The sequence below is a fragment of the Toxotes jaculatrix genome, chromosome 13 (assembly GCF_017976425.1).
Source record: "Toxotes jaculatrix isolate fToxJac2 chromosome 13, fToxJac2.pri, whole genome shotgun sequence".
NCBI classification, from domain to species: Eukaryota; Metazoa; Chordata; class Actinopteri; family Toxotidae; genus Toxotes; species Toxotes jaculatrix.
The window spans coordinates 11,788,285-11,806,652 of NC_054406.1; the positions used below are offsets into that span (position 1 = coordinate 11,788,285).

An 18,368-nucleotide genomic window follows, 5' to 3' on the forward strand; every position below is an offset into this window, starting at 1 on the left:
GGACTTACAGGAATATTTCCTTTTTCAGTAGGAAAGCAAATATGCCATGTCTTTATATTAGATTTCTATTTTGCTACCAAAAAGGTAAATAGAGAAGGAGAAAAGGGAAAACAGAAAATAGCTCTACCAAATCTAAGCCTTTGGGGTTATGGTAAATTTGCTAAACTGATATGTAAATGTGCCGGCATAAACATGTCTTCTGAGTATGTGCTGAATAGGAGAAAACCATTGAATTAGTGCTGAAAATTATGAGCCAACACATTCCAACACATGAGGAACCAGTACATTTGGATTTGGCTTAAAAACTGACATAAATCATTGTTAATTAAAATGGTTACTGATTAATTTTCTGTTGTTTGACTAATAGATTAATTGACCAATCATTCGGCTTTCGATTAATCATCTAAGTCATGTTGACTGGTTCAAGCTTTTAAATGTTTTAATTCACATTATTGTAAGTTAAATATTTTTCGGTTTTGGACTGTTGGTCAGACAAACTGAGCATTTTGAAGACGTCACCTAACAATTTTGCAGCATTTTTTCCTGACTAAATGATTAATCAAATAGTCAAAAAACTAACTGACAGATGAATGAACCAATGAATGTATTCGTTAGTTGCAGCCCTACTTTGGACATGTAACGTGATTAGTAAAGGCTTATTGGAACTGACCTTAGTGTATCACATGTGAAATAGCATGTCATGTCATAGATATTTGAATTGGCATTACAGCAGACGGTAATTTTTATCAGTTAAGACACATTTCAGACCTTTTTCTCAACAGTCCTGTTATTGTGTAACTCTAATCATATGCAAACACAGGATGATAAATGAGTGATTTTCGTGGCGTTGTGAAATAGTTCACAAATCCTGATGGATGCAGGTAAGGCTCGTCCAGCTACCTGCTTATGTTTGTGTTTGTCCCGCATGCCAAGCAGACCGGGTTACATAACCTATGTGTGTGTATGCTTGTGTGTGTACTGATTGTGTTTGTGTGTTTGCTTAAAATATGTGTACGTGTGTGCGAGTGTTGTGTCTTCTCCCATAAGCCAAATAGCCAATTCCCAGTGATGGCACGCTGTCCAGGAATAACATCTCGAATCTTTCATCCCCAACCCATCATGACCATACACACACACACACAGTTGATTTTGCAGCTTGTTTGGTTCAGTAGAAAATCTGTCTGGCCAGTTACTGTACAGCCTCAGCCCCAACTCCTCCTCTCCTCCCAGACTACCCCCTCAATTGCGGCTTGTTCGGGTTGTGTGTGGAGGAGGAGGAGAAGGAAGGGGTGGTGGGGCGGTGAAGAGGAATGCAGGGTTGGGTCGGGCAGAATGAGACGTCGGAGGGAAAAGAGGGGTCTCTGTTTAGTGTGTATGTGGGCTCTATAGAGAGATTAAAGATGTGTATGAGAGCTTATTGATGAAAGAGTGTTTTCCTACTGTGTTTACTCCACTGGGGCACACTGCCTACCTGACAGTGGAAAGGAGGGTAATGGAGAAATACGCGAGAAGAGGAGTTAAGGGGAAAGGGAAATGTTTTTTTTTTTTTTTAAATCAGGGGATCTTTGCCTTCAGTGAGTTAGTTTGTGTCGTATGATCTGTGGTAAACTTGCTGTGCACTAAAATGTGTTAAAATCAAGTTGGCAGCTTTAAAAACCTTCAAAAGTAGGGAGGAAGAGAGAATAAGAGAAAGTGTGGATGTGGATAAGAGAAAGTGACAGAAAACACAAAATGTTATGTATAATTTAGGAGCACTCAGCTGAACTTAGCTGAACTTACAAAACCGGGAACTGGCATGTATACCTCAAGTTGTACAGAAATGCATGCTTATGCAGAAATGCACACGCATGCCAACGTGCAGGGCAGCGGGAACACTGTCGGCTGTGTATGGTGGCTCGCCTTCACTTCCGCACCATAAATGTGTGTTTGCTATACGAGGGAACACGGGGAGAAAAGAGGAATTCATGTTGGTGTTTATTTGAGCTTTGGCCAAATCCAACCTGGGGCGACTGCATTGGCGGGCACTCTGCACCAAACCCCAGCCGCTCCTGTACCCCCAGCCAGTCACACACATACTGTACTCACTCAGGCCTTCAAGCGCACACCCAACACAAATTTTACTACTTTCACACACACACACACACATACCTGTCCATCCTAGCTGTATCAAGGTGTGTTTGTCTTTCCCTGCCCACCGTTTTAGGTCCTCCCAGAGCAGGTATTTCCCTTTCTTACCCACAGACACACACACACACACACATACACTGGAGCTATAGAGGGGGGCTGTCTGTGGGCCGAGTGTGTGAAGCACTTGCATTGATAACCTGCAGCTCAGAGTCACTCAGTCTCACTTTGTGGCCGTCCCCCTTGCCTGGAACTCCCTTCGCCCTGCTCTGTCTCCTTTCTGGCTTCTCACTCCAGGACCGTCCACGGACGTGCTCGGACCCCCGCGTTTAGTCATCACCCCTCTGTTGCTGTCACCATGACGCCTACCCCGCCGTTGTTTCTGCTGCTGCTCGGCCTAATGGGAGCTCAAGCCACCATGGACCTCCGCACAGCTGCCGCCATGGGTAAGAATGATGACCTTTAACCCCTAAAGTTGATCCTAGTCCTGCCTGGTGATGGTGTGATGTCTGACTATTACATCTTACCCTGGTTTTTACTCCTTATCCTAAAAAAAACTGAAATCTGATCTCAGCAGGTGACTGAGAGGTGAAAGACATTCTTCTAAAAATCAATTTGTCCAGATAGTGAAGAAGCCAACTTTATTTCTTGCCTGTGTTCAGTCTTTTTCATATATCCAGGGTGGTACAGTGTGTATGTGGAGTGGAATAAACTCCCAGAGGTAACAGAGCCAAAGGAGAGGAATGGAAAAAGTTGATTTTTTTTGTTTTAATCCTGCTTTATGTGGAATTTAAGTATTTGTTTCAATAATTGTCTGCTGTGATTATTTTGTTAACACAAAAGATTGTAATCCCACAATTTTAAAGATTTCCCTGTTTTTTGGTGTTATTGGATATTTATTGATCAGAGGCTATTGATTTGTCAGTATTACAGACAGTTATGGTTTTGTTTTGTTGCTGGTGTTTAAATGACTGGTTTCAAGTAGTGTACATGCAGAATTTGGATGACTGTTTCGGGGATGGAGTGCGTCAGTTGATGCTCTGTGCTTATGTGTGTGTGTGTGTGCGAGAGAGAGTAACAGTGGCAGAAGTTGGTAGGAGGGAAAAACTCAAGGGAGGGAGAGAGGTGAAGGGTGAGAAGGGAGATCAGTGATGTTTAACAGACACTGTAAGTTTGAGCGAACCGGCAATTTGTTTAGCAAGGCCACAGACGGCTGAGCTCACACTGTAAATGCTACCCAGCATATGCTTTACTATTATCAGACAAAAGAAAGTCAGAAAAGTCAGAAAATCTCTGACAAAGTTCTCTGTCACACACACGACACAGCTCTATCAGGTGTTTTCAGCTGAACAGGTAAAGTTTCAACAAAAATGTGTGCATCAGTATTATTTCATCAACCCCCCCCCCACCCTCAAAAAAAACCTCAATGCCCACTTTTTCTGAGCTTTTTCTGAAATTTTAACCACATCTCATGTTCTTCCTCAGTGGACTGAATTTTCAGAGTTGGCAGTCAAATAATGATAATTTATTGATATTTTTATGTAAGATACGTAAGAGGCTTTTAAAAAATATATTTCAAGCTGTTGGCTTCTCGTTTGATCTTTCTTTCTTCTTCAGCCTTGTTTTTCTGGCCAAGCTTTCCTCCATCTCTCCCTCCACCTTTCCCTCTCTCCACCCCTGTTGCTTCCGTGCATCCTGTTTTTCTGTTTCCACCTACCTTCTCTCATGTACATCTCACCGGCCCTCCATCACTCCTGCCCTCCCCTTTTTCTTCTCACTACCTCCTTTCTCTCCATGCTCCTCCCACCCTCCCTTTTCCTCTTTCCTTCTTCAATAACTATTTCTCTGTCACCATCTACATAACTGGAAATTTTTGTGGGCCTATACATTTTATACAATCTATTAAAATATGATTACATGATAATCACATTTCTCTGTCTCCGTGTGCAGCGGCAGGTTTGTGCAAAACACGTCCCACAGACCTCGTGTTCATCATTGACAGCAGTCGGAGCGTTCGTCCTTCAGAGTTTGAGCAAGTCAAGGTCTTCCTGGCTAAAGTCATCGAGGGGCTGGATGTCGGACCCAACGCCACCCGTGTGGGAGTTGTCAACTATGCCAGCCGCGTCAAGAACGAGGTATAGATATTTAAACATGTATTAACATGTTTTTGTCATTTGTTGAACCACTTTATGTCAAAGATCCTAGCTGACCTTGCTTTCACCCAAATGTAGGTGTCTCTTAAAACTCACCGCACCAAAGCTGGACTGATTAAGGCTGTGACCAAGATCGAGCCCCTGTCCACCGGAACAATGACCGGACTGTCCATCCAGTTTGCCTTGAATGTGGCCTTCAGTGAGGGCGAGGGCGCTCGTGTCAAATCTCCTGATATCAGCAAGGTCAGATGCATATTTTACCCTCAGTCTTTCATAATTCTGTGCATCATACTTTATTTAATTTAGCACCTCTTCCATCACAGGTTGCCATCATTGTGACAGATGGGCGTCCCCAGGACAATGTGAAAGATGTAGCCCAGCGTGCACGAGATGCCGGCATTGAGATTTTTGCCATCGGTGTGGGACGTGTGGACATGAGCACTCTGAGGCAGATGGCCAGTGATCCTCTGGACGACCATGTGGACTACGTGGAGAGCTACAGCGTTATCGAGAAGCTCACCAAGAAGTTCCAGGAGGCCTTCTGTGGTAAGTCTGGAGGAGAGGGGAAGAGGAAACAAGAGAAGAAGAGGGGAAAAATGTTGGGGATGTTGTTTGGGTTCATATTTGCAGTGGGAGAGAGGTGGAGACAGAAAAGAGGGATTAGTTCTTAGTGAAAGAAGTAGGGATCACTGAAAATAAATTCTGTCAGTGTGGGACAATCATTATCCATGCCTTCATCCCCATGGAGAGAGCTGTCTGCTGGCCACCCTATACTGAGGGTAAGGTTTCAGGACTGTCATCTTTTCATTCCAATTTATTGTTCCCTCCCTTTTGTCCTCTGTTCTTCCTCAACAAGACTACAGTATATTCACTCAGCCATGCAAACTCATTAAATATTCCCAGTGAACGAGGGCATCAGGGCAGAAACAACCTTTTGGAACGAAATTCGCTCCTGTTCCTCAGTCAACTCTCACATAACCGAGAGGCGAGACTGATCTATCTGTAATTACCGATCCATTAGTGACAATCATTAAACCTCTAATTAGTGATGCCCTTCGGCGCTCCCAATCTGCTGCAGTTTTGACTGCTGCCTGCCACTCGCTTTGCAGCAGCCAGTCTCGCTGCAGATGTTTCGTCTAAGGGCAAAGCAGCATGATCGCAGTGTTGGATTGTTATTGGATGAGCCTGAGCACGTTACGTTCAGAAACCGACAAACAGATGTTGTTTATTTAAGGCTACTCCAATCTTTTCCACCTGTTTGTTTTAAGGATCCACTGGATTTATGCATCATCCATGCATGTTAAAACATTGTTGAGGTCAACTGCAGGTCACAGTGGATCATTAAAAATCTGTGTTAGATTTTCATACTGACATAGTTTCATTCTCTCCTCCTAACCCCAACTACCCATCCCCCTCTTTTTGTGTGTGTGTACTGTATGTGCCTCTACATATTTACTGTGTGTACGTGTGTGTTCTGCATGCACACACACACACAGTGTCAGACCTGTGTGCCACTGGGGATCATGACTGTGAGCAGGTATGCATCAGCACCCCCGGATCATACAAGTGTGCCTGCAAAGATGGCTTTACCCTCATGGACGATGGTCGCAGCTGCAGTGGTGAGTGCATGTATGTGTCTATGAAGGTATTTGTCCAAGCGTGATCATTGTGCTACCACATTAACAAGCTTTGTTGTGTGTGTGTGTCTGACATTGCCAGCTTGCAGCAACGCAGCGACAGATGTGGTGTTCCTGATCGACGGCTCAAAGAGCGTTCGTCCCGAGAACTTTGAGCTGGTCAAGAAGTGGATCAACCAGATCATCGACAAACTGGATGTTTCCGACAGCAAGGCTCACGTTGGACTGGTGCAGTACTCCAGCTCGGTCAAACAGGTATGTGTCCGTCTTTCGCTCACAGGATCACCAGAATGAGCCACTTACCAACTCCCTTATCAATGCGCGGTTTCTATCATCCCACAGGAGTTTCCCCTGGGCCGCTTCAACAACAAGAAAGACCTGAAGGACGCTGTGAAGAGGATGGCCTACATGGAGAGGGGAACCATGACAGGTCAGGCCCTCCGCTATCTGTTAGAAAACAGCTTCAACCCAGGTCAGGGTGCCCGACCTGGAGTCACTAAGGTGGGCATCGTCTTCACTGACGGACGCAGCCAGGACTACATCGGAGACGCCGCCAGGAAGGCCAAGGAAAACGGTAAGGGGGAGAGGAAAGATTATGTCTTTATACATGAGTGTAGTGTAAGTAGACTATTAAAATACTTATGCCAGTCAGATAAAAGAACTGCGTGTGTGTCACAGGCTTTAAGATGTATGCTGTTGGGGTGGGCAATGCTGTGGAGGATGAGTTGAAAGAAATTGCCTCTGAGCCAACTTCAGAGCACTACTTCTACACCGCTGACTTCAAGGCTATGACCCAGATCGCCAAGAAGCTACAGATTAACATCTGCCAAGGTCAGAAGTTCACATTAAATACACACATTAATAAATACCTTCATTATTACTTGTTATTTCACTATAAATACTGGTGCAATAACTCAAAACTTGTGCTTTTGATCCCACAGAGGAGGACCCTTGTGAATGTGACTCCCTTGTAAAGTTCCAAAAGAAAGTAGAAGATGCCCTACAGGCACTAACGAAAAAATATATCCTTTACAACAGGTGAAATGTTCTGAGAATATGAGGTTGGGTTGGAGGGTTTAAATGCTGTTGTCATATTTTTTGTCTTTTTGATTGTTTTCATGGTTGCTTTCCTTGACAAAATCTTACTAGAGAGTATGTCGAAGAGGATCGCCCTGCTGGAGAACAAGATCGTCTGAGGACTCACATCCCACTTTTCCCTATACATCTGCACACTCACCCACCTACACACGCAAAAAACACACACGCAAACAATTTTTACTTCCTGTAAAATACTGAAGAGGAACCCATGTGTGTGTTTGTGAACCCTGACCTCTGCTTGTTTCCTGAGCTCTCCCAAACCTTCTCTGCCTCCTCCTTTCTCAGTCTAAGCTCCTCCATCCTTGGGTCTCCCAGGAAATGAAGCGCCGGTTGCCATGGGGACCACACCTCAGTGTATGTGTGCGCTCCTAAGGTCATCCTCCATAGCCAGCCTGTGTGTTTGTTAATAAAACTCTTCCCTCATAGGGAAATGGTGACGGTACACTGAAGGGTTTTTTTCTTAGTTGCTACCACAGTGTTGAAACTTCCCAAACCCCAAAGAGTCTGTCTCGTCAAACGGAGCAGCACATCACCTCTACTTGTCTGTTTATATTTCACTGTCATCTTTCCTTCTCTTTCCCCTCTTATCTGAAGGCTTCACCTTTCTTCTCTTATCCCCACACAAAGGTATCTAATATTATAAATGGTATATATATATATATGTGTGTGTGTGTGTGTGTATATATATATATATATATATATATACACACAGGTAAATTAATATAAGATATATGTCTGATAATAATGTGGTACACCATTGATGTTTTTTATTTTCCTAAATAAAGGTGATTCAGGAAGTACATATTATAAAACTGTGAAACTATTGTATGCCAAATTAACAATTATAGACACATGCACACACACAGATAAAGACTTATATACAAATGCACACGGTTTCAGTTGATTTAGACATATAAAGACAATATAAAATCTAGAATATCTCTACGGTCTGTGCCTCCTAAAAGTGGGCTTTGTGGACCAGGAGGGCTAGATGGGTGTTTCCAGTAAAATGGTGACTGGTTTCAATTCACTGCCAAATTGCAGTTCAGTACAAAGTCTTAAAAAGTACTTTTTAAAATTATTTTCAAATTGCAGTGATCAGTGCAACATTAAAGTTGAATCCATAACCTGTTGTGGATCCCTTCACAAAGTAATGGATTGATTTAATTTATTGTTTTTCAAGTAACTGTCATTAAAAATTTAGCATTATAAAAGCTTTTTTCTGTTTGACATTATAAAATGAAGGCTTTTTCTTGGATGACAGTTTAAGACATTGCCTAAGGCTCTGGTAAGTGTGATGGGCATTTGTTCATCAGTGTTAATATTTTACACCTTACATAATGAGCAAGAAAAGTAGATACTGAGCTACAGTAACATAAAGTAGTACATTTTTTATGAAGCTAATGTCAAAGTTTGCGAAAACACGTTGATGTACAACAGTTTATATATATATATATATATATATATATATATATATATATATATATATATATATATATATATATATATATATATTTTTTTTTTTTTTTTTTTTTTTTAAATTTTCTAGTAGTTTTAGTATAACACGTGGTAACAAGTTAAATGAATTTAATTGAAGAAGCTCAAAACGGTTTACCAAAAAAAAAAAAAAAAAAGAAAATTCTTCTAATAAAACAGAGCATATATACAGAGATTAATTTAAAGCGAGAAGAAACAAGGCTCCCTGTTGTTCAGCTCATTAGCGGAAAGTTTCGAACGCGTCACGATGACGTTGCATAAGAGGAAAACGGGCTCCCCTGAACAGATGAACCGGCAGCTGAGATATGCAAAGTCTGTTTGGTGACTCATGCAAGTTGATTTTAGACTTAAATTAGACTGAGCCGTATTCAGGGAGTCCGGTACAAACACAAACCACTGGCTCACAGTGGTTTTTTTTTTTTTTTTTTTTTAATCATCGATCAATCGTCAAATGTGCTGCTGATGCACTTTGCAGCATCTGCTAACAGCGGCTAGGCTAGCTCAGCGAGCTAACCGGCAGACCGTCCGTACAGTCAGGTAGCCCGGTGTGAGAAAGAGGAATAGGCTACCTGGTTTCTTTGAAGGTGGCGCGTCTTTGTTAATGATTCGTGGAACTGATGATTGCGCAGTGAAAGGAGACAGGCGACACACACCTTAAGTATTTGGCGGTTAAGAAAACCAACGCTTGCATCAAGCTAACGTTAAAGGTTTGGTTTAATACGTAAGCTAGCAGCAGCTAGCACTAAGGTTAGGTATCTCAGCTCAGGTGCTTCAACAGTCAGTCCGAGGAGTTTCCGGGACCGAGACAAGAAATGGCCAGTAAACCCACGGCAGGTTTCACCTGCCAGGCTAATGGCGACAACACACCGGGACGAATGTCCGGTTCTGGCCGCTCATGTCGCCACCAGTCCGAGTCAGAGTCCGACGTTGCGCCGACTATGAAAAGCTTAGCACGGCTGTGCAGCAGGGACGGGGAGGAGCGGGCAGCTGCTCTGGAGGAGCTAAACCAGGGGGTTCTGGTGTGTTTAGAACTGGACCGACCCGGTTCGGCACGGCTGAGTAAACAAACTCTTCTGCATCTGCTTCGGCTGTCCCGATCCTGCCCGCTGCCGGACGTACGAGGGAGAGCAACCGAGCTCCTTAGGACCGCACAGGTAACGTTGGGACACCGTTTACAGTCCATGATGTTTACGAACCTACGGGGACACAGAGGTGGAGGCGGGAGATGGGGCATCAATGGGGCAAATAATAACTCTCCAACAAGAAATATTTTAATAAAAGACCGAAGTTTGCTATATCAGGACTGTTGCGTTTGCATTTTATATGGTTGACATGGTGAAATTTCAAGGTCGGGGTCAATGATTGGTTAATAGACGAGATGACCTCGCAGCTGATCGGCCACCGTTATCAGCTGATTACCATTTTGTGTTAGATTGCGGGTTATTTCATCAGACGTTGAACTGTAATGAGGTGATGCAAGACTCTGCTGTGGTGTGCACAAACAAGCAGGCCGGACACGCCCCCTCTCGGTGCCCTGAAAAACACAGCAGACACACCCCCCCGAGTCTCCTCACAGCCCGCTGCACCTTTTAGAAAAAGAAAGTTATTCTGCGTTTGTTCGCACTTACAGTTTATTTGCCTTCACTGTCGGAAATAACAAGAGGTGACTACTTTTTTTCTTTTGCCGGCGTCCCGATGATGTCGGTGAGTTTAACGGATGGGTTGATTAAAACTGTCTGCGATTTTTATGAGCTTGCAAGTTATGAAACGGGTCTCTCCAGTTACAGTACAGCTGCTCCGGTCTAAGTAGGTCCAGTCAAGTTCAAGGGGTTTGAAGCTGTCTGAGGATATTTTTGGTTTATCTTAAAATTTTCTGCGTTACAAAACTATTAAATGTTAACGTGGAATGTTGTTGATTCACTCACAGTCCAACCTTTTAGTTCAGATTGTTTGCAGAATTTTGAAATGCAGTCATACATCAACCCGTATTTAAGGAAAAACTGGAAATCTTAAGTGATTTCTGTACTAGATATTGAATTTGAATTGAACTTTTTTCTTCTGTACTGAGGCCAACAGAACTGTACTTTGGGCTGTGAATGAGGGGAGAGTCCCCTCCCTCCTTAAAAATAGCCTGGCTTTACCTGAATCAGAGTCATGGATCATAAGGACCTCTGTGATTTAAAAGGACAGTCGTTGATAGAAAGGACCCACAGACCTTGACACTTAAATGCAACAGCTTCTTTCAATTTCCTGTTTTGCAGGATGTCAGGCATTTCACCCTACATATGACGACTCTGTTGTTGTTCGGTCTGTCTGCTTTGTTTAAATTAACAAAAATTTAAAAAAATAAAAAATAAAATCACATTTTAAAGTAAAGCTGATACCGAACTTGAGACAGTTCATTGATAGTTATGAGAGTTTGCTGTTTTTCTTTTTCTTTGTCGTGATATGAGATACTGAAATCAAGATTTTAGGTTTTGGACTGTTAATTAACAAAACAAGTATGTGATGTGCATTTTTTGTAATGTTTTCTGATATTTAATAGATTGAATAGTTAATCAAGAAGATAAGTGGCAGATTAATCAGAAAATGAACTAATTATTATTTCACTGTATGATTAACGTGTCTTCCTTCGTCCTACTAGGAGCAAGGAGTTGAAGTACCTCGGGCTCTGGCCTCAGGTCCAAGTGCCTTCATTCCTGCAAAAAAGGTGTGTGAGACCTATTTACGTACATTTGTTCATATATATTATAGTTGTTCTTGTATGAAACACATGAGACGTCACATGTAATGTCCCAATTAAAACCTGGTCAAAAGCGTTACTTGTGTTAGCAAGCACTGGCAGTGTTTAGCAGTGTTGTTTCACTTTGTCATTTGATGTTTATAAGTTCTGATACCCTGGAGTCCTGGCTTGTTGCAGGCTGGCATCATGATAAACAGTCAGATCAGTTTCTACATGTTTGTGTCAGTTGTTACTATTAATGTAGAAGAATTGTACTTGTGAAAGATGCGACCATTTGCCCCCTTCAGTATTAATATGCTTATTTCTAAATTTTTTCTTTAGTTCCACATTGGCTTATATTTATTTTTTGTTGTGTTTGTCAGGAAGAAATATCTTCCTTTTTTGTGTACCACATATTTTGTTATATTTAACACTAAAGACTTGAATAAGTAGTGTGGCTAATTATTCTGCTGCAATACTGCGGGGCCTGTTGCCTCATGTCATCCAGAGAAGCAACACCAGAGAAGTGTTGCAAAAGCTGATGACTGAAAATGCTGATTTCATACGTGACTCACTCCAAGTTTTCTACAGGAGAAAGTGGGAGTGTTTTATCATCCCCGGACATTTTCTGCCTCCAGAGGCTGCTTGTTTCTGGCCATAAGAGAAACATTTTTAAGTAAATCCTCGCCAATGTGTCCTCAAGCAGTGAAGTGAGTCAGTTGTCTGTTTTGAACATGTATTTGGTCTTACTTTTCCTCTTTTAGATATTGAAAGAAGAACTGGACCAGGACATCCTGGTCGAATCTTTTCTTTCACTGGGTCGTGTGGACCACTTCACCATGGTGATGGCCCTGCACCCTGCCTACCTCAGCTGCTTCCTGAGGACCCAGCATGCTTTGTTGGAGCTGGATGGCCCTTTGCCCCGTCACTGGAGACATTACATTGCTATTATGGTAAGAAAACCACATTGTATGATTTTTAACCAGTGAGACCTTTCAGGACTTTCAGATTCCGACTCCTGGATCTGATATACAGTCCTGAAAACAAGGAGCTCAACTGTATCAATAAAAATTACTCAAATAAAAGTTTTTAGCAATTAACTGAATTTAAAATTGAGCTAATGTTCTCATTGATATGTGTTACATCAACTGGAGCTTTGTTTGCAACGTTAGATTTGTTGCGTTTGATTTGCAGTGCATTGATAGATCTACAGTTTACATGCACAATGAACCCTTAGAAAACAAGGTGAAATCAAATTTACTCTTTTTGTGTTAAATGAGGCTGAAATAATAACTATAAATGCTGTAAAGCCTGTAATTGGTTTGTAAAAGGCTTCAGGTACAGTGACTCTATCCTTTTCAAGCACATGCAAGATATTGCAGGACTAATAACTGAAACATTCAACATAATGGCAGATTATACAACTGTTTTTGTGACCAAGTCAGGGGTGCTTGTGTTTAATGATTTGTTTCATTTCATACATGCATTTAATAATTTGGGTTTTATGGTGCTGCTGTTATTCCTGTTTCCACTAGCAGTTGGACAAAACCATAATGTTGCAGTCACAGAGCTCTATTAATATTGCTGTAATGCTGTTTCCCCTGCAGCCCACTGCTTTTACAGTCCCAGTCTGTTCAGCTGTAGCTGAACCAATAAAAAAAAATGCTTTCAGACAGGGTCAATGGCTGAAACCTCTGAGTGAAGTGATACCATCGCACAAGTGCTTTTTTTATTTCTTACAGAACCTGTCACTGTTCCATAGATGGATGCGTGTATATGCAGCTAGTAAAATGAGTGAAATTGCACATATGTATGCATGTAGGTGTGCTAAAAATCGTAGCAAACACTGACAGTAATAGCTATCGTCAGTGCTTGATCTTTACGAACCTTACTCAGACCATTTTTGCTGCATCTGTGAAAAGGACCTTTGACAGACAAGTGCACCTGTTGTTAGAGCTACAAATGTTACACGGCTTGTACAGTTTACACTTCAAGACATTTTACACTATAGCTTACAGAACAACCACATGTTTTTGATGTGATGTCATTATGATCCTCCATCTTGGACTGTGAAAGAGGTCACTGACTCATCAGTGTTTCATTGTCCATTGAACCAATGGGATTCTTTGTACACTGGACTGATCACCTGCTGAAGAAGGGACAGATTTGAGACACGCTCCTGTATATCTAAAGATTTAAGAGTTGGGTTCTACAGACCTAGATAATAGATCATTAAATGTCAAGTTTGTCTCCTGACTTGTCTCCTTAAAGGTTTTCTATTTTTTCAGGGTGTAGTAGGTTCTTCTGCTCTGTTTTCCTCTCTGTAAAAGTTACAGAACACCACTGGGTTGTAGGTAAATTTAAGACCACTACAACTGACCATTAAACAAAAACAGTTTTATTAGTATTGCCCATGGGGGGGGGGGGGGGGGATGACTGTGACAGAAAAGTCAGAAAATTTTGTAGAAAATTATATGATCTTGAATTAAAGAGAAATATGACAGATGCATTCCTGAGAATTATCCAGCTACTACTTCATAGCGAGCCACTAACAGGTCTGTCCAAGCCTGTCATCCTCCCATAATCATTTAATGACTCTCATCGCTCGTATATACATCACATTAGCTGTCCTTTCACTTCAGAAATGCCAGACATTAAACTCATAATGATCTACTGGTGGAAAGGTTCACCTGTGTTGCTTCAGCCTCCCAGTCCTTGATATTTACGAGCACAGACCATTTTTCTGCATTATGCAGCTGACACACACAGATCAGAGATCACGCATTGTTTTTAATGGATGGGTACTTTCTTTGTTTCCTCACATGTTGTCTTGGGCTCTTCCTTATGTGTCGCAGGCCGCAGCCCGACACCACTGCTCGTACCTGGTGCAGCAGCACAGTGCGGGCTTCCTGGAGGCTGGAGGAGAGGAGAGCTGGCTGAGCGGCCTGGAGCACGCTCCCACCAAACTCCGCAGCCTGCAAAAACTCAACAAACTGATGGCACACAGACCCTGGCTTATCACACAGCAGCACATCCAGGTCAGACACAACACCCATTTGCCCACTCACTCTCTCACACCCTCTCACCAGTTCTTTTTTTTTTTTTGGCTCATACTCTCATCATATACTGTAATAGTAATATGGTTTCACACTTGATATTTCTGACCTACGCTTTCTCTGAAATGTGTCTCACTGACTCACTCACATCTCCCTACATAATAATCACTCATTTTGTGTCATCAGTGACAGATGTAGTTTCACATCCTTAAAATGCGATCCATGGTGGGATTTTTAACAGAAAGTTTGTTTGTTCTGTAGAGGGCATAAATTTGGACACTCAAATAAAATGGCACGCAGCTTTAAAAAAAAAAAATACCTCACAGATGTCAGGGCAGTCCCTCCAGTAGTTGTTGGGATATTTCATTATCTGCTCCTCTGTTCTGCAGGAGCTGGTGTGTCCGGGCGCAGAGCCGCGCTGGTCACTGGCTGAACTTATACACGCCGTGGTCCTGATGGCACACGCTCATTCGCTCTGCTCTTTTGTGTGGGGCTGCGGCTTGAACCCGGAGCCCGACCACATTGGAGGTCACACCTTTCTGCCTCCTTCACCAGGTCACTTCCCACGTAGTCCCCACAGCCCCGCACATGAGGACAGCAGGCAAGAGGTGAGTCACTCAACAATTAGTTTTTCACCGCAGGTATGACAAGTCTGAAATGTGAACAGGCAAAGGATGAAGAGGTCACCAGTCACACTGGTTTAGTAGCAGTAGAGGACGCTAAGTACTAAATAAGTTTGTTAAGCCCTTTTCTCTTTTTATCTCCACCAGTTGGTTGATGGTGCGATGGAGGTGGAGGTGCTGATGAAGAGGATGGTGGAGCTGCAGCAGCAGCAGGAGGAGGAGGAGTGCACACAGGAGGAGATGGTTACTCGCTTTGAGAGGGAGAGGAGCGAGAGTATACCAACAGGTACAAACATGCCGGTTCTTCACTCTATCACTCACCTAGTTGACATTTGTTGACTCGCTTCTTCCTGTTTGCTGTGTTTGTTTAGCAGCGGTGCGGGAAGCTCCACCCGACATGATGTTGCACCTGGTGGAGGATCCAGAGTTCAGATACGAGGACTTTGCACCCAGAGGAGAGCAGGCACCACCCACCATGAGAGCACAGGTAGTTTGAAGCTTCTTTTTTTTTGTTTTTGTTTTTGTGTTCAGTTTCATCATCATCAGATAAACTATGACACAAGTTCTCAGTTTATTTGAACACTGATCAGTGACCTAAATTTCATAGTTTCATAGGCCTGTTTTTGTTGACGATGGTGTCTGATGTGTGCAGGACTATTCATGGGAGGACCACGGCTTCTCTCTGGTCAACAGACTACTGCCAGACATGGGCCAGCTCCTGGATGAGAAATTCCAGGTACCCTCAAATTTAATGTAGTAGAATTACACTAATTAACACCACTAAGTTTATTTAAAAAAAAAACTATATTAAACTGATGTGTGGATAACATGACAGGTCTGTCAGCTCCAGAGAGTTTCAGTGATACACAGTGTAAACTGAAACTAAGATCTGGAAGAAATAGCATGGACCTACATGTTTGTCACACAAAACTGGTTAGTGCCAGGAAAACAAGTGACTACATGTGTACACTCAGATTTTTGCCTAACCTTTGCTTTACCTCGTCAGACCTCTAAACATTATTCAGATGCTCACACCTTTTTAACATGCAGCCTGTAATCATATTTTTCCTGTAATGATATATATAAATTGCTCTTTCACATCTTGGTATTTGATTGCAGAATTTAAATTCACTTGACTAAAAGAGAAGAGATGAATTTTCTATATTTAAATGCGACAAAATAATCACATGACAGGTGGTGAGCAACTTGACATACCACAGGATGGCCATGCATGAGGGTGTGGACACTCACACTCTGAGAAAAGCTCTGTGGAACTACATCCACTGCCTCTACGGGATACGGTCAGTTTCACACATGCTAAACTGTAAAATGTGCAACAGAAATATTTTAAATGCTTTTGAAAGCATTCTCCGCTGTGTCACTAACTTTTGTTACCTTGCATTTCGTAGATACGATGATTACGACTACGGCAGCGTGAACGTGTTGTTGGAGCGCTCTCTGAAGGTGTTTGTTAAAACCATGGCATGTCACCCCGAGCAGACCACGGCACGAGTTTACCATGCCTTCTGGAGGCACTTCAGACACTCTGAAAAGGTATAATTGAGTTCAAATACGCACCTGACCTGACCTCTCCACTCACAAAGCATGAATCATGTCTCTCTTTAGTTCCTTTTCAAAAAGACTGAATCATTTGACATTTCGGTGTGTCCTCTTTTCTCTTCCTTTTTGAATGTCATTAGAGAAGGAAGTGTTGAAGACAGGACTTGAAAGTGTGTTACCCAGTAACCTGAAGGTGATGACGACATGTTTCCTTTTTCTTTTCTTTTTTTTTTTTTTTGTGCAGGTTCATGCAAACCTAATAGTGATGGAAGCCCGGCTACAGGCAGCACTTCTTTACACCTTGCGAGCCATCACACATTACATGAGATGACACAGTCTCTCTCTCTCTCTCACTTCTGCAGATACTGAGCCAGCTGTGACATACCAGAGCCCAAAGCATTACACAACAACGCCAGAAAACTTTGCACACATGCACGCACGCACGCGCACACACACTACAGTGAATGTTGGTATATGCATATCTAATGTTTCAGTGTTAATGTTTTGATGCTGCTTTACAACTGGAATATATGATATTTAAAATGTGTTACTTATTTTGCACTGAAATATATCAGGGATGTGTTTCCCACTTGAGCCTCGGGTGGCACATGTATCTGTCACACACAGACATATCTACATGCTACCTGCCAGGTGCGTGGGTGGTATTAGGTCTGACTTAACTAAATAATCATTGTGATTCAGGCGCATTTCCTGTGCAGACTTGTGGTTGTTTATTGGACATTCCTGTAACGACCAATATCTGCTCACCACTTTTCAGCACACTTCAGTCCTCTCTTTCTGCCGCACGTGAAGGCTGAGATAAAACAACTTGTATTTTTATATACAATTAAAAAAAAAAAAAAAAAAAGTTACTTTGTTATCAAAATCAAACAGTGTTGTGAGTTTGTCTGAATTTATTCTGATGTTCTAGTGGACATCATGTGGTTGAAAAAACGTAGTGTCCTCAATATCAGCATTTTGTTGTTTTGATTTAAAAGCTAATGCAAGAGGAAAAAAAAATATATATATATATACAGATATACAGATAGATGAAGTTTCTTACGTGTACATAGTAAGTCAAAAACGGCCAAACAAGCCTAAATTACTGGAGATCTCTTCGAAGTTACATTGACACACCACACGATGGAGACAAAGGCTTTCAGAAATTGTGTCAGTCGTTATAGTTTATCAAGGCAGCTCAATGTTCAGTGTGAACTGCGGTAGGGTGACAGTTGACTTCGTGGTGGAAGTGCGGGGTCTGGTTGCGATACGTAGGTATACGCCTATGATGAAACCCGTTTACAAAGTGGCATCAGCAGGAGAAGCGGTAGTGGCGTGCCGGTAAATCGCACAAAACATGAGATTCCTCCTCCTTTAAGCCCCTCTCACGTTTCTTTTTTTTGAACGCGGATATCGCACCTCGTTCAGTCTTCCTGTACTTCGCACCAGGGAATGAATGTGTCGCATCTCGCCCTGCAGCTGCACTTCAGCCAGACACCGCGGCTCACTCGCGCTAGGCCAAGCAGCAGTTACCACAGGCTTTCGGTGTGTGTGTCTGTGTGTCTGTGTGTGTGTGTCTGTGTCTGTGTGTGTCTGCGGGCGTTTTAACTCGAAGCTGGTTTTTGTCTTGTGCGCTCACAGCAAAAACTCCAACTTTAATGACAGCCCAGTTTAACCCACTTTGTCCATGTAGCCTGGCGCGAGCGACAGCTAGGTTTTTGAATTATAGCAGTGAAAATTGAAAATTATATTTAAAATTTATTTCATGTTCTTCCATTTTCCTCTATTTGGAAGGCTAATAATTCTTGGGGGATCCGTTAATAAAAGTTTGTTGTCCCTTTTTCTTAGAAAAAAACAATATTATTATTATATATTTACACAGAACTACGCGCGTGTTC

At 42.3% G+C, this 18,368-nt stretch overlaps 2 protein-coding genes across 4 annotated transcripts; both read left to right on the forward strand.

The window, feature by feature from the left end:
- The first annotated feature begins 2,261 nt into the window (after positions 1-2,261).
- On the forward strand, positions 2,262-8,114 carry matn1 (matrilin 1). Of its 2 annotated transcripts, XM_041054006.1 has the most exons (10): positions 2,263-2,570; positions 4,075-4,259; positions 4,356-4,520; positions 4,601-4,823; positions 5,774-5,896; positions 5,997-6,169; positions 6,257-6,488; positions 6,593-6,745; positions 6,856-6,936; positions 7,061-8,114. In XM_041054006.1, the coding sequence occupies exons 1-10, from the start codon at positions 2,483-2,485 to the stop codon at positions 7,108-7,110; spliced, it is 1,473 nt and encodes a 490-aa protein (XP_040909940.1). In that variant the 5' UTR covers positions 2,263-2,482; the 3' UTR covers positions 7,111-8,114. The 2 variants fall into 2 exon arrangements, with proteins under 2 accessions (XP_040909941.1, XP_040909940.1); XM_041054007.1 differs by lacking the exon at positions 5,774-5,896 and having other exon boundaries at positions 2,262-2,570.
- A 720-nt stretch (positions 8,115-8,834) lies between these two features.
- sesn2 (sestrin 2) lies at positions 8,835-18,277 on the forward strand. 2 transcript variants are annotated; one of them, XM_041054000.1, is made up of 11 exons: positions 8,835-9,663; positions 11,154-11,219; positions 11,996-12,184; positions 14,087-14,269; positions 14,677-14,895; positions 15,058-15,196; positions 15,282-15,397; positions 15,563-15,646; positions 16,105-16,211; positions 16,320-16,464; positions 16,715-18,277. In XM_041054000.1, the coding sequence occupies exons 1-11, from the start codon at positions 9,322-9,324 to the stop codon at positions 16,799-16,801; spliced, it is 1,677 nt and encodes a 558-aa protein (XP_040909934.1). In that variant the 5' UTR covers positions 8,835-9,321; the 3' UTR covers positions 16,802-18,277. The 2 variants fall into 2 exon arrangements, with proteins under 2 accessions (XP_040909934.1, XP_040909935.1); XM_041054001.1 differs by lacking the exon at positions 8,835-9,663 and adding an exon at positions 10,095-10,213.
- Positions 18,278-18,368: the final 91 nt, after the last annotated feature.

Bases quoted from the DNA above. Each gene is read 5' to 3' on its own strand.
- matn1 (XM_041054006.1), top strand. From the start codon at position 2,483: ATGACGCCTACCCCGCCGTTGTTTCTGCTGCTGCTCGGCCTAATGGGA. The intron at 2,571-4,074 runs GTAAGAATGATG...CTCCGTGTGCAG, and splicing joins CCGCACAGCTGCCGCCATGG to CGGCAGGTTTGTGCAAAACA. The intron at 4,521-4,600 runs GTCAGATGCATA...CTTCCATCACAG, and splicing joins AATCTCCTGATATCAGCAAG to GTTGCCATCATTGTGACAGA.
- sesn2 (XM_041054000.1), top strand. From the start codon at position 9,322: ATGGCCAGTAAACCCACGGCAGGTTTCACCTGCCAGGCTAATGGCGAC. The intron at 12,185-14,086 runs GTAAGAAAACCA...TATGTGTCGCAG, and splicing joins GACATTACATTGCTATTATG to GCCGCAGCCCGACACCACTG. The intron at 16,465-16,714 runs GTATAATTGAGT...TTTTTTGTGCAG, and splicing joins ACTTCAGACACTCTGAAAAG to GTTCATGCAAACCTAATAGT.